We start from the raw sequence: 14902 nt of genomic DNA on the forward strand, positions 1-14902 counted from the left end.
GGTCAAGGTCATCCTTCAAAGTCACAGGTCAAAAAAACAAATCAAAGGGAAGTACTAATCTTTAAAGGGAGGTAAGTAAATAACCTGCCAAATGATAAAAAAAAATTAAATAAATCAAAGTGGCACATAGAGTTACACAATAGTGGCGCAGAGATGTAGTTAGTATTCAATTGTTTGTGTTAACTCATCTGTGAAATGGTTTAGCTCAATCTAATGTTTATACAGGGGATTATAAAATATTGGCGCAAAGGGACACCTGTATATGAGAGAAGAGATAGAATGCAGTCAAGCATAAAAAGCACGAGAAACTCATAGAGTATAGCCTCAAGAATATGAGAGAAGAGATAGAATGCAGTCAAGCATAAAAAGCACGAGAAACTCATAGAGTATAGCCTCAAGAATCTATAAAAGGGCTGAAACTTTCAATTTGTGCAATTACAATTTTAAACTCATTACTGAAAATCTGTCAAAGTGTGTGGGAACAATGTGAGAAACAATTTAAAGCAAGATGGACTTTGAACAGGCACATCAAAGACAGACATGAAATTTTAACATATTCATTGTTGTGTACAAGATTGCGATAGAAAATTTCTGAGACGCTACTATTTAGTAACCCATTTAACCTCAAAACATTACTTTTCCAAAACAGAAGCAAGAAGATTGGCTATAAGACAGCATGTTCAGTCATCTCATAAGTCATTCCAATTAGGATGACATGTACATAATTGACTACAGTGAAGTTGATTCATTATTAGATTTGTTAGGAGAGCAGGATGAGGAGGAGAAATTAGGGTATAGATTTTCACTCATTTTTTAGGTTATTTTACACTAACTTCTTCATTTAAACATTGAATTACTTCAAATTTATACTGAACATCTCTTATGACAATACGGTCAATCTCAACTATGCATGGTCCCATTACCAACCCTGGGGCGCCCCTGTGTCAAACATGCGGCGTGGGGATACGCGTCGGCCTATGCCGCGCCATTTCTAGTATTATAGTAATATGGTACTTGAATACCCAATATCATGTAACATTACGAACAATAAAGAATACTTACTACGCCATTTCTTTCTTAAAGATCGATTAACATTTATCTGTTATTATTGGAACTTGTTTACTGCTGACGAAATCGGGTAGTGAGATTGCATGCGTATGCCTTTTGCCTTGCCATGTATTATTATACAAAAACATGGAATGCATAAAATGTGCATGTATCCAACATGTACATTTGAATTGATCGTCCTTATCAATTTCATAATTTGAAGATTGCCTGTGCAACTCAATGTCACAATACTCTTAAGAAATAAAGATGTTTTGTTACAATATAAAACAATGCCAATGTCACCATTTTGACACTTCAAAGGGTCATTAATAAAACTTGACATTACTCTCAGCATTCAACATACAGCAATATCATACTGAACACAACCAGTGTTTACATTATCATTTCTTGCCAAATGTTAGACTAAGTGACATATACATGAGTAAACAAGTTCAAACTGTGCTTATTCGTTGTGTTCATATTAGCAATAATAATGAGACAAAATTGCGATTAATTTGAGAAAAATATACCAGCTATATTTGATAATATATCAAATAAAGCTGGTATATTATGTTGATATGCTGGTATAACCCTAATTCTAACACGGCACGTGACTTGTTTTCTATATACAAAGAAGGAAAACTACTGTGGGTTATTAACCAAATATACCAACGCAGATAAGTATGACGTCACTTTGATTGTCCGCGCACTATTTATGAATGAAGACGACGTCATTTGATTGTCATAGTTGTAGGGACGTCACGTTTTCGGGGAAAAGTTAAGGACTTTTGGTTAATATTATTCTCATTAATACCTTTATATCGCGGATAACTTATAAATGAAATCGTGTTAGAATCGAAATAATCGACGTGTAAGCGTTGGTTATTGCGGTAATAACCAGGGGTTTGTCATTCCGATGCTTGTTATCAAACCACTCGGGCTACGCCCTCGTGGTTTAATTCCTACGCATCGGAACTCCATACCGTTGGTTATTACTGCAATAACCAACGGTTACCCGTCGATTATTTATTAAATATAGAACTTAAAGTCAGGCACCAAAAAATCATACCGTCCGCAATTCACAACTCAGCATTACATTAATATTACAAATGTTTTCGAAACTTAAGTAATGCTATCCTTGATCTACTTTTGTTTCCGTAGAAACAGGAAAAACAAGATGACTGTCAGTTCATATCTTGACATCATGGGGGACGTCGGTATCCGCTGCCAGATTTTACCAGTTATGGTTAATACTCTTTATTTGCTCTCTGAAATAGTTTATTTGCATTTTGTATTAAATATCATAAAAAAGAACAAAATATTGAAGGTTTTGTTTTCAATCAAATGGTGTTTAGTAATATGGGTATAATGTGCATAATATGGCGTATAAATGTACTAGTCTCATAACAAACGGTTATAGCGATATATGGATATCATTTATTTTTATAAATCACTATCAGTGTGATGTGTTAAGGTCTCTTCTTTAAATATGCATCCATGTACACGTTTTTCATATTTTGTTTGCGATATTAAAAATTCTTCTAGTCACGACAGAACAGAACAAATATTTTATTCACTTAAGCATATAACAGCTCATCGTGATCAATACAAAACATTCATACATTCATACATGCGTGAAAAAAATCCGTAAATAACGATAATAATAAATCGTGAGAGTGTTGTGTGGTTATTTACACACTGAATTGAGTATTAATACGCAACTATATATAAGCAAAAAAACACAAACAAACAGAGGAAACAGCAAAAAAAATCACATTTCAGAATCACTACATAATACACTGAAAATGTCAGCAAACATTGGCGTCAACAGATAAAAACACAGTATATTCATTTAATTTTAAACGGTAAATAAATAACCATTATAAACGTTGAGTTAAACACAAATAAGATCATTTCTTTTCTTAAAGCATGTTATACAGTAAATTGCTAAATTCCGAAGAGTACCTTTATAATTACTATTTAAGAGTTTCAAAAATGTATGCATACTTGGTCTTATTGAATAGCATTTTGATGTATTTAATTCTTTCTAATAAATAAAATGGACATCTAAGTAAAAAGTGATATTCGTCTTCTAAATCGTTAAAATTACATAAAGTACAAATTCTTTCATTTCTGATAATGTTTTAATGTCTACCAGTTTCAATTAACAGGTTATGTGACGATAGACGTATTTTAGCAATCATGTTTCTATGTTTTTTATTGTCAATGACATCTAAATACACAGATCTTTCAAATACAGGTTCAAGTTCCTTATAAACAAGTTATGGAGTGGATGAATCAGCATTAACTCTCAACTCAGATACATACTGATCTCTGAGTCTTTAACAAAGGAATAAAACTTTCAATTTTAACTGACTCAGGAAACAACCATACATCTGTAAATCCTGTTTGATTAAAAATTTTGCGAACTTTAAAGGACCAATTAACAGTGTTATTTTGTGTTTCAATTTCTAATCTTTGCATATATATGACCGTTGTAAGGATACAATTTCCTTGTTTCTTTTGATGAAGTTTTAAAAAATATTTAACATTTCGTAGGTATCTACCAATATATAAAGATAATCGACCAAGTTCGGCATAGAGTGACATTGAATTTGTTGATAGTGTTACATTTAACAGTCTTTTACAGAACTTTCTGTGAATACGTTCAATATTAGTTGCCGCAATAAATCCCCATACTTCGCAATCATAATTAAGTATTGATAATACATATGAATCAAACAGCTTAAACATAACATTTATTGGCACTTCCATATCTTTTGTAATACAAAAACGTGAATTCATAGCCCTTGTAGCTTTACCATAAAGTGTATTAGTGGCAGGTATAAATGAGCCCCACTTGACATAACAATACCAAGGTAGTTAAAATTGCTAACTATTTCAATAACTTTTTTTTGTAGGTCCATTTGTAGTTTTTGCTTAGCGCACCCCCTTTTCGAAAGACCATTATTTATTTTTTTTCAATATTAACAGTTAAATTCTATCTATTGCAATATAATTCTAGATTGTTCAACGATTCCTGGAGTCCTTCTTTAGTTTCTGAGAAAATAACATCATCATCAGCAAATAGGAGGAGATAAATAGACAATTGATCTAACGTTATTCCTGCATTTTTTCCGTTTTGCAAATTAAATTCTATATAATAAATAAATAGAGAAAACATTATCGGCGAAGTAATTTCTCCTTGTAATAGTCCGACATAACTACTAAAAAGGTCCGAAAGTGATCCCATGTGTTAAACTTGAAGTTTGACCTCGCTATACATAGAACGTATAAGTGAAATTAACTTGCCGTCGATTACCGATAAAATCATTTTATGCCATCGCTGTCCGCGATTTATAAGGTCGAACGCCTTCCGGTAATCGACATAACAGCAGAAAAGTGTGTTTTTACTATGTATTTGTTTTTCTATCAAATTATTTAGAATGAAAATGGCATCAACGGTACTGCAATTTGGCTTGTTTCGTATCCAATATATAATTAAATAATATTTCCAATGGTTTGACTATAATATGCACTGTTTCTTTGAAGTATTAATAAATAATATTATCGTTTGAGGCTGCCTTATTATTATTTATACGCCTTGTAGCTTTAATTATTTCTTCTTGGGAAATGGGTTTGTCTAGGTCAGGGTAAGAGCTGATCGGATTTTCTATTTTATCAAACTGCCGTAGATAAGTGTCACTTTCGTCGTTGTTTACGTTAACATCAGCCTCAGAAGCTAAAGTATTGAAATACTCATAGAATTCTTGCAGCGATATATTATCCGCTTTCAGTGATACCGTTTTTTGTTTAAATAATTTCCATTATTCGCGAGGTTTTTTGCGACTCATGTTATTTAATTTCGTTCCCTGTTCTCTGTTAAACTTAGATTTTATTTTCCGACATAAATATTAATATTCTTTCCTTGCTGCCAGCATGGTTGTTCGTGTATGCATATTCTTATTTAAATTATATTGGTTAACTGTTAGAGTATACTCTGTCCGTTTTCGTGTGCATTCTTCATTAAACCAGCGATGTTTATTCGTGAGAGCAGAATCGATTCTACTTTGATTGTTAAAATCCTTATTACTAATAACATGTTTAAAATATATTTCACCTCGTTTACTAAGAAAATCAATGAACTCCGAGACTAATAAATCCGGATCGCATCGCGAGTGAATACCTGACTGTAAATTGTGTTCTAGTTCTTGAGCACCGTTTAATATGTCGTGCACGAAATTATCCCTGTACTCAGATTTCCATTTAACATATACGCGCTGATTTTTTTTACAGTTAGAAACCGGATTATTCGTGCTCAGAGTAAATGTCACTGGGGCATGATTGGAAAATTCCGTGAAATCGTGCACTTTAAAATCTGTTCAATCGTGAAAGTTTTTGACTTATGTTAACAAATAGTCTACTGTACTTTCCCCACTATGAGTAAAACAAGTTAATTTGCCAACTCCTTTATCTTGAAATAGCCTACCGTTTACATTTCTTATATTGGTAGATTTAAATACGTCTAACAAATAATCGCCAAATCTATTTGTACCAAGGTCACAGGCTGCCCTCTGAAGTGGAGTATCTATTTCAAATAAATCAAAGTCACCTAAGCTTCTGTCGTTGTCAATAAAATCAGCTTTATGACCGGTTCTAGCATTTGCGTCCCCAGTGATAAATACTTTTCCTTTACTATTAAAAAAATTAATATCGGATTCTAACAGTTGAAAAATGTTAATATATTATATATCATGCGTTGGTGAATTTTCAGGTGGAATATACATTACAGCTAAATATATATCATTTTCAATATTGAAATGTTTTTTTATTTATTTTAAGCCATAATAAACAGTCTATGTTATTTCTTACTAAAGAAACTCCTTTGCGTATACTGTGTCTAATATAAACGATGATCCCGTCGCTCGAACGCTTTGCTCTACGGTGTTGGAAGCGTCTGTACGAGTGTATAGGATTGCTGAACCCTTTAACGTCAATTGTTGAATTTGTGTTAGTCCAGGTCTCAATTAAACAGATAATGTCATGTTTAGCCAAAAATGACGAAAGTTTGCTGTCACCGCTCTTTGTAGACGAATAGCCCTTCAATATTCCAAGAGATAACTTTTATGGCACTCTCACTCATGTCCTATTCGACGTACAGCTGTTTGTTGATGAACAACCTGTCGACCTTAATATAGGCTTCCTTTCCCTCTGATTGTGCCGCCCTCATAATCGGAACCAGCTTTCTGAGTTTCTCCATTATTTCCGGGGGATATTGTTCGGCGATCCCAAATGGGGTTCCTTTTAGCTGATTGGCTGCCTTCCGCACCCTTTCCTTATCCGGGAAAAAAGCAAACTTAGCCACAATGGGTCTCGCCTTGTCTTGTCTGAAAGCTCCCACTCTGTGTGCCCTGTGAATCTTAATGGCCCCTTTTGCATTTTCTATATGTAGTTTTGTGACAATAAAATCCAAAATTTTGTTTTCACAGTTTTCTTTTTTTTCTTCTTCAGGGATTCTAAAAAACAGAAGATTGTCCAGTCTACGGCATTTTAGATCCGTTATCTCCGCCTGAAGTTTCGATTCCTTGGCGACATGTGCATCTTCTGTTGTTGTTATATGTTTCATATTTTTCAACATTGTGTCCAACTGCTGTTGTTTATTCTTTATATATCCTCCACGGCACTACCACTAAATTCACATCATTGTTCTACTTCTTTAATTCTGGTTTCTAAATCACTAATTCGCATGTCTACTTTATCCATTCGTAAGTTCATGGCCGAAACACTTGACTGAATTTTCTCAAGCTGTGATAATGTATTGTCCATTGAATTCAAACGGTCCAGTATTGTCGATAAAATGTCATGATTTGGAGAAATATGACTAGCTAATTGTGACATAAATCTCTGTTATTGAAATGACGGTGTGCTCACTATAAATTGCCCCATGGGCGCATTCGGTATCTGCGAGCAATTTAACAACTGGCTTGCCTGACTTGCCTGTGTTTGTAACTGTCCATTCTGACCGTATCCTGGTGTACACTGAGCATTTTGCGCCATTTCGTTTTCTTTGTTTGCCTTTTTGGGTTTCCTGGTTGTTGTTATCTGACCGTTATCCGGCGATTGTTTTGACGATTTACGTTTTCTAGTCATTAAGCGATGTTAGCACAATCTAAATAATGATATAAAATCCTTTTTTCCATCCACTTTTGAGTTTTTTATAATTAAAAAATCCTGATTTTTTACTATACATAAATTTTTGCCGCCATCTTCACGCATGCGCACATATCCAGTCCGATCGGACGCTCAAGACAGTCATTGTAGTAATTACATCAGGGGATGATTCTCAAAGCTTTCATTTTTAAGTAAATCCAGTCTTCTCAATGATCGCCTTTCTCCATACATGAATGTTATCCTTACTCTTGTTTACAAAATCGTATGTTCATTTATAAAACATAGAGAGATTGTTCATGTTGTGAATATCATCATTTCCTAAGTTGGACTTAGTAAATGAAATATTATATGGCTAAAATTCCTATAAAACCGATGTTGATATCCTGGTATAACCCATTGTCTCTCTCCATTAAATGTCAGACCGTTAGCAGGACAGAATCTCGCTTCGATCAGTCTCCTGGTTTTATGACTTTAATTAATGCGATGAAAGCGCCATAAAAGCTCCGGATTGTTTGACCGTGTTTATTTCAGTTTAGAAACTGTTAAAAGCGGCAACGTGTTATTAAGAACAGTTACGAAATTAGACTATTTTATATAATAAGTGTATCAAAGACCTGGAATGCTATCCATACAAATAAAGTATGCCAATTTCTGTTATATCATTTTTGCTTCAATAAATCAATATATTACATTAAAATCTAATATTTAATAACGTTAAGACGCTAAGAAGTTCATGTTGTTTTAAACAGCTTCAATGTTGTAAATATCGAAATATCAATTGATTAATGTTGCCATTTTAACATGAAGAATATCATGTTTTCTTGGGAAAGGCACAACCCCAAAACTCCTTATTTCTGTAATGTAATTTCATCGCCGATTCTTCCATGTCTTATGTAACACTTAGACTCGTAAACTAGTGCATATCTCAGCGCTCGCACAGAGCTGGTCGCATACCCGAGGAAGTCACTGTTTTATGCTATTCTTCATCATCCCACCCTCCCTCCAACTTAATGGTATATTCCAGTGTTGTTAAGTTAAAAGACATTTCTGAGAGACTTACATCGACATGTCTGAGACTTCTTAGCGTTCGACCATCTTTAGTCTGTCAACTGGTTTATAGAATTGGTCAACCGACTTAATGATTCACCGTAATTGACTGTACCAGTGTGTGTGAACAAATTAGTTTGTGTATCGACATAGTTGAATACCATGCATTCTTGTCATGGGGGAAAGTCATAATTTAAGTAAATTCCCCGCCGTTTTATGGGGTAATCTGTGTGATGCAACTCGTCCCGGCCTTAACATTTGAAAGCCAAATCTGTACCATCTTATAATTAAACGTGTTTAGAAATAACTGCATGTTTTATATAATTAATGCATAGACACTGACTTCACATAATGTCAAACTAATGTATAAAATTTCATACTATGACACTACAAGTTCATGGACAATTGTCGTGTCGTTTGATGCCATAGCAGTGATTCTCACGTGGCACTACGCATTTTTGAAGCTATGATAAACACTACATCACGAAATTGAAAGTCGTGTTGTACAGTTTTGACTTCAAATGTCGATAAATGTATTCTGCAGTAAGGAATTGTCGTCAGGCAATAAACACATACGATGGCTTTTATAGCTTCTTGCTGTGGCCTTGGTTCGTCTGGCATCATGGTTTATATCCTTAAAAGAACCCCGACACGTATTAATTCCTTTCCATTGCCTTGATTATGTACTTATGCTTTTGTTGTTCATTGTTATTTGTTTTGTGCGTAATTTTATACTGAATTGGTTGTGTTGACATCTAGTTTTATCGCCCAATGTGTTGATAACTTAATTATGTGTTGGATATTAATTTTAAGAAGTGCAACAATTGATTCAATTTACTTCAAAATACCGATGAAAACCTTATTATTTTAATTGTTGGAATACTTAATAGATAGAATACAGGTTATAAATGAAACGATAATGTTTTATCAAAAAGACAAGTATGTTTTAAATGTTAAAATGTATTAATTAATTTTATTTCGATTGCTTCATTTAGTGTTTTTACATATTGTTTTTTACTATAAACGTTGAGTCTTAAACTCCTCGTAATATCGTAATTTGGAACGGCACAAGTTAAACGCACGTATTATTTATTGAATATAAATACTAAAGAGATTTCGTTCTAAAAATTCAAGCATAAACATTGTTAACCGTGCAATTATTTTCATCTATAAAATTCGTGCTGTGGTCTTTGGCATGTTCTACTTATTACCACCCTTCAAGTTACCATTTGGTTTAGTAAAGAATTTCTCTTAAAATTTAAGTGGTCTCCTATTTTAAAGACGAGATTTCTAAAGAAATAAACGATTCATAAATTTAATGAGGATGCTTCAATTTCAAAATCGTATTTAAATAAGTTCCACACTGATTACACAACTGATTGCCGTGTTCTAGTACATCAATGCTTTCGCGGGCAGACTTAAACATCTCGAGAATGATAATGTATATGAACTTAAATTTGCAACGGAAAACTCAATTGGGTGCCCAACAAGATATCACGAGTGGCGGTTCGCATTGAATTCACCACATGACATATTACATTTTATGTGGTGCTTACTTGTTCCTTTTTATGGAAATTACATGGAATTTACGTGCAATAATTGGTATAACATATTACACTACTATAATTTAATAAATAAAAACATATGTTTTCAAATGACATATACGCTGCACACCGAAGTCACAATCAATTTGAGGATACCAATAACGTAGTGTGTACATCCTAAGGCAAGTCATTCGTCTGATTTGCAGAAGCAACACGCCAATGCGCCGAATAGCATCAAACCGAAATGTGCCCTATATACCGTAAGCACGATCGTTTTGATTTTGAATTGGGAACTGGATTCATTTTTGTGTCAGATTTATTTAGCCTGATGTCAAGTCAAAAGTATCTGATCATATACGCGAGCTGCATGCCATAGTTTCAGTCGAAGGAGCTGCATCTCCGGTAAGCATTGCTCGACTGTGTTGATGTTATTTTGAGTCCCGAAGCAACACGTCCATGATCAATAGTGGAAAGATACAATGTACAATATAAACATAAAAGAAAGAATTAAGAAAGAACAGTTCATTGTCATATTCCTTCCAAATGCGACTGAATGGGAGGTCTTTTCGAGACAGAACAGTGACCACGAATAGCCCTGGAAGAAGTTTTTCAATCCTAAACAAAATTACATTAAGCTGTTCGAAAAAAGACATTGAATTCATTCCAAAAGGTCCGCGTTAATCGACGCTGGGACGAAATAGATACTCATCGTGTTAATTGAGCCTCAGGTGATAATTAATCTGCATCGAATCAAATACTGTGAATCCCAATTATAATGCTATGCAAAATAGTTCATGTATTTAAATTATATCAATATATTGATACCGTGTTGCTAAGAGTTTAGTTTTTGAGAATATATTTTGCATTTGATAAACAATTAAAAATTACTCCCTTTAAAGGATTTTATTTGGAATTTTGAATGGGTCTGAAGAATTTCAATACGGCCGCTCCATTTAAATATACCGTCAGGACCAACATAAACTGTATTTGAAAGTGATAACAGCGGATGAGGTTTTTACGAAAGCTTAAACAAATTACCAAAACGTATGTGTGCAAGTCCCGTTAAAAAATTACTATCACTCCTTCCTCAAAATGTCCATTCATCAAAAACAAATTTCAACTATCGTACTCGTAAATTGCTGTCAATCGCATCGTATAAATATGCATTATTTACTTGAGAGCGACCCATAAACACCCTTCGTTTGTATTGTTTACACCGAAAGCAGACTTTTAGTGATACCATACAGATTTATCTTGTGATACAGGCCTTATTATACAAGAGCGTGTACAAGCCTTACAATAAATTTGCGTCATAAAATCCAAATTACTCAACTACGGTCATGTAATCACAGGTTTGATTTTATTATTATTTCACTGCCTTTGCTTTTTATTATCAAATGGCACATTTGCATTTCCTCGTGAGATGCCTAACCATAACATGAAAAACACTTTACATTTAATTTATTTAAATATGTTTTGATGGACATGTGATTGGGACAAACAACAGTCAGTTCCGAGTATATATATAATACAGATTCCAAACATCCATTAAGACCAAACAATATCTCTAGATATAATGTTACTGATCCGATGCCCTGCTTTAAAAGCTGTTGTTGAATTCGTGTTTAGGTCGTAAAGTGTCCTTCAATAACGGAACTTTAACCTTGAATTGGCATTTTTAACAACAGAACTAGCCGTGGAATCACCAGACAGAGACTGATCAAGTGTAGCACCAAGATATTTGACTGAAGAAGTTGACTTAATATGAGTACAATTACAACTAACATTGACAGAAGCACCTGCATTTTACCTAGGAGTAGATCCAAATAGAATTGTCTCTGTTTTACCTTAAAAAAACATTGCAGGTCATATAACTTCAACCATAATTTGCAATTACTTCAATGGTTACATAAGTAACCAGGTCCAGAAGGTCAAGAAATTTATACTCGGTTTAATGAACTAATATAATAGGCTCTCATAATAACACACGAAAAACACGGATAGCATCTCGACGAATATAAGGAACATCGAATCCACTATCGTTTAACACAAAAACACGTGCTTATTTCATTTATATTGCCTCAAATCTTATATAGTCTCGAGTGTTCCTCAGGTGTCTTGACTGATATTGTCGCCCGACTACACAAATAACCTACTATTCTATGAGCGGAGCTGATCATCGTAGTCAAAATGAAACATCATTTGTGTATGTCTTAATCCAACTACGCTTTTCAGAGTTAACGTACGGAAGTTAGCTACATGCAACGGTTAAGGTTTTAAGTAGGTGGTCTGAGTAAAATAAATATTATATTCTGCTTGAGTTCCGGGATTTGCATTGTTTGCTTTATTATTGTAAGCATATATATTATAGCAAACACGTTCATTATATAAGTAAATATAAATCATATAATCAAATATAAATTTATCCTTTTCTTGATCAACAGTATCGCTACCATTGCCCTATTTTTTGGTCTATTCAAATATAACAAGCCAAAAGCGAAAATATACGAACGTCTTATATGGAAATATGAGGACGGTAACTACGATTTGTTACGCGAAAATTTCTCTACATTTAACTGGGAATCAATTGCAAGTTCTGATGTTGACACATATTGCACTTATATCACTGATACTATTATCCGTAATGCTAAACTTTGTATTCCTCACCGGCTAATAAAGATCAAACCGCGTGACGCCCCTTGGCTCAATATACATATACGTCGTATGATAAGAAAACGTAAACGAGCTTACAAACACGCGAAATGTAAGCAAAGTATATATTATTGGTCGAAATTCCGTATGCTTCGAAACCAGACTACATCATTAATTAGACAAGCGAAAGATCATTACTACGACAGCCTATGCAAAAAACTCAAACAGAATAACCACACAGCTAAGGACTGGTGGAGAACTCTTAAGCCATTTATCAATAAACCTTATAATAACTCTTTGTCTGCTCTCATAAATCCCGCTGACGATTCGATAGTAACTGATTGCGTTTAAAGGCGAACATTCTTAACAATTTCTTTCAAAGTCAGTCAAAAATTGACATTGATAACGAAAACTTACTGGATCTTACTTATGTTCCAATTTCTAACTTGCTAGAGTCTTTCATTATCACTCCGACTGATGTTCACGATATTCTAAAAACTCTCTCGGTAGACAAAGCATCAGGACCTGATGGTATAAGTAACCGTATCTTGAAAGAATGTAGACACGAATTGTCCCCCTCTTTATGTGACTTTTTTAAATTTTCACTCGACAAATGTATAATGCCAAGCTGTTGGAAAGAAGCGAACGTCAGTGCAGTTCTAAAAAAAGGTGACCCTAAATTAGCGATTAACTACCGTCCTATATCATTGCTTAATACAATGGAAAAAGTGTTTGAAAAAAAATTATTTAAACACGTGTACAATCACCTTATTAGCAACAAAATTCTGACCTCATTTCAATCTGGCTTTCTGCCAGGCGATTCAACCACAAACCAACTAACCTATATTTACGATACGTTTTGCAAAGCCCTCGACAATGGATTAGAAGTAAAAGCTGTCTTTTTTGACATTAGTAAAGCGTTTGATAAAGTCTGGCACCTGGGTCTTTTAAATAAACTGAATAATAGTGGCATCCGTGGAAAGTTACACTCTTGGTTTATAAACTATCTTAATGGAAAACGTCAACGCGTAGTACTTCCAGGCGCAGTCTCAAATTGGGCCTCACTAGAGGCCGGTGTTCCACAGGGCTCTATATTAGGGCCCCTTTTATTTCTAATATTCATAAATGATATTGTAAACGATATCCAAAGTAACATTCGTCTATTTGCCGACGACACATCCCTATATATTATCATAGATGACCCAAACACGTAAAATGCAATTTTGCATAACGATATCAACCGAATATCTGACTGGGTCTTAAAATGGCATGTCTTATTTAATCCCTCCAAATCTGAAACACTAACATTCTCCAGAAATCAACATCCGAATACCTATAATTGCACAATGTTGTCAACGCCAATACCGGAAGTAAGCTCTCACAAGCATCCAGGAGTTTTCCTTTCTAACGATTGTAAGTGGCACAACCATATTAAATATATATCAGATAAAGCATGGAGTCGAATCAATATTATGCGTAAATTGAGATTTAAACTTGACCGTAAATCACTTGAAATAATTTATATGTCATTTATCCGACCGCTGATAGAATATTCAGACGTAATATGGGATAATTGTACTCAAGCAGAAAAACATGAACTCGACAAAATTCAAACCGAAGCAGCGCGCATTGCATGTGGAGCATCCAAATTAGTATCCTTAAACGATTTGCAAAAAGAAATTAACTGGGAACCGCTTCAAGATCGACGCGACAAACATCAACTAATACTTTTTTACAAAATGCAAAATTCCCTCACCCCTCAGTACTTGACCGACCTGGTACCTCAACTTGTCGGAGCTGCTACTAGGTATAATCCCCGTAATGCAAATGCTTTACGCACATCCGAATCAAGATAAACCATTTATTATAATTCTTTTCTACCAGCAGTTATTCGAAAATGGAATATACTACCAGAAGAAGTAAAAAGTAGTGAATCGTTGAATATATTTAAATCAAAGCTTGAAAGAAGTTTGATTGAAACACCATCGTACTTTTATATAGGGAAACGTTATCTCCATATAATTCATACGCGGTTAAGGACTAAATCAAGTGCGCTTAATGAACACCTTTACGCGAAAAACATCATCGAATCCCCACTATGTTCCTGTGGAGATATTGAATCCAATTACCACTTCTTCTTCGTATGTCCTAACTTTAACGCAATACGTACTACATTGATGAACAGTATCTCAAGCTTAATCAGCGCTGTTGAGCTTGTTAATCTTCTTTTCGGCAATACACATCTTACCGATAGTGAAAACTCTGACATTTTTCTACATGTTCAACAATTTATAAAAGAATCCCGGCGATTCTACTAACAATCCGGTAATGGTTAGTTGTTGTTGTTTCAAATCCATGTCCTCGCATCTACAATCCTTCGTCCTAATTTCCTTATTGTATCCAAGTCCTCGCATCTACAATCCTTCGTCCTCATTTTCCTT

General features: G+C 34.3%; 2 protein-coding genes across 2 annotated transcripts in view; both read right to left on the reverse strand.

Moving 5' to 3' along the window:
- Positions 1 to 14902, reverse strand: part of LOC127880267 (uncharacterized) — a 536299-nt gene that overhangs the window by 139621 nt on the left and 381776 nt on the right. The gene's annotated exons all lie outside the window — the stretch shown is intronic.
- LOC127878317 (uncharacterized) lies at positions 6194 to 6685 on the reverse strand. Its single transcript, XM_052424840.1, has one exon. The coding sequence runs from the start codon at positions 6683 to 6685 to the stop codon at positions 6194 to 6196; it is 492 nt and encodes a 163-aa protein (XP_052280800.1).

Source organism: Dreissena polymorpha, chromosome 4 (assembly GCF_020536995.1).
Source record: "Dreissena polymorpha isolate Duluth1 chromosome 4, UMN_Dpol_1.0, whole genome shotgun sequence".
NCBI lineage: Eukaryota > Metazoa > Mollusca > Bivalvia > Myida > Dreissenidae > Dreissena > Dreissena polymorpha.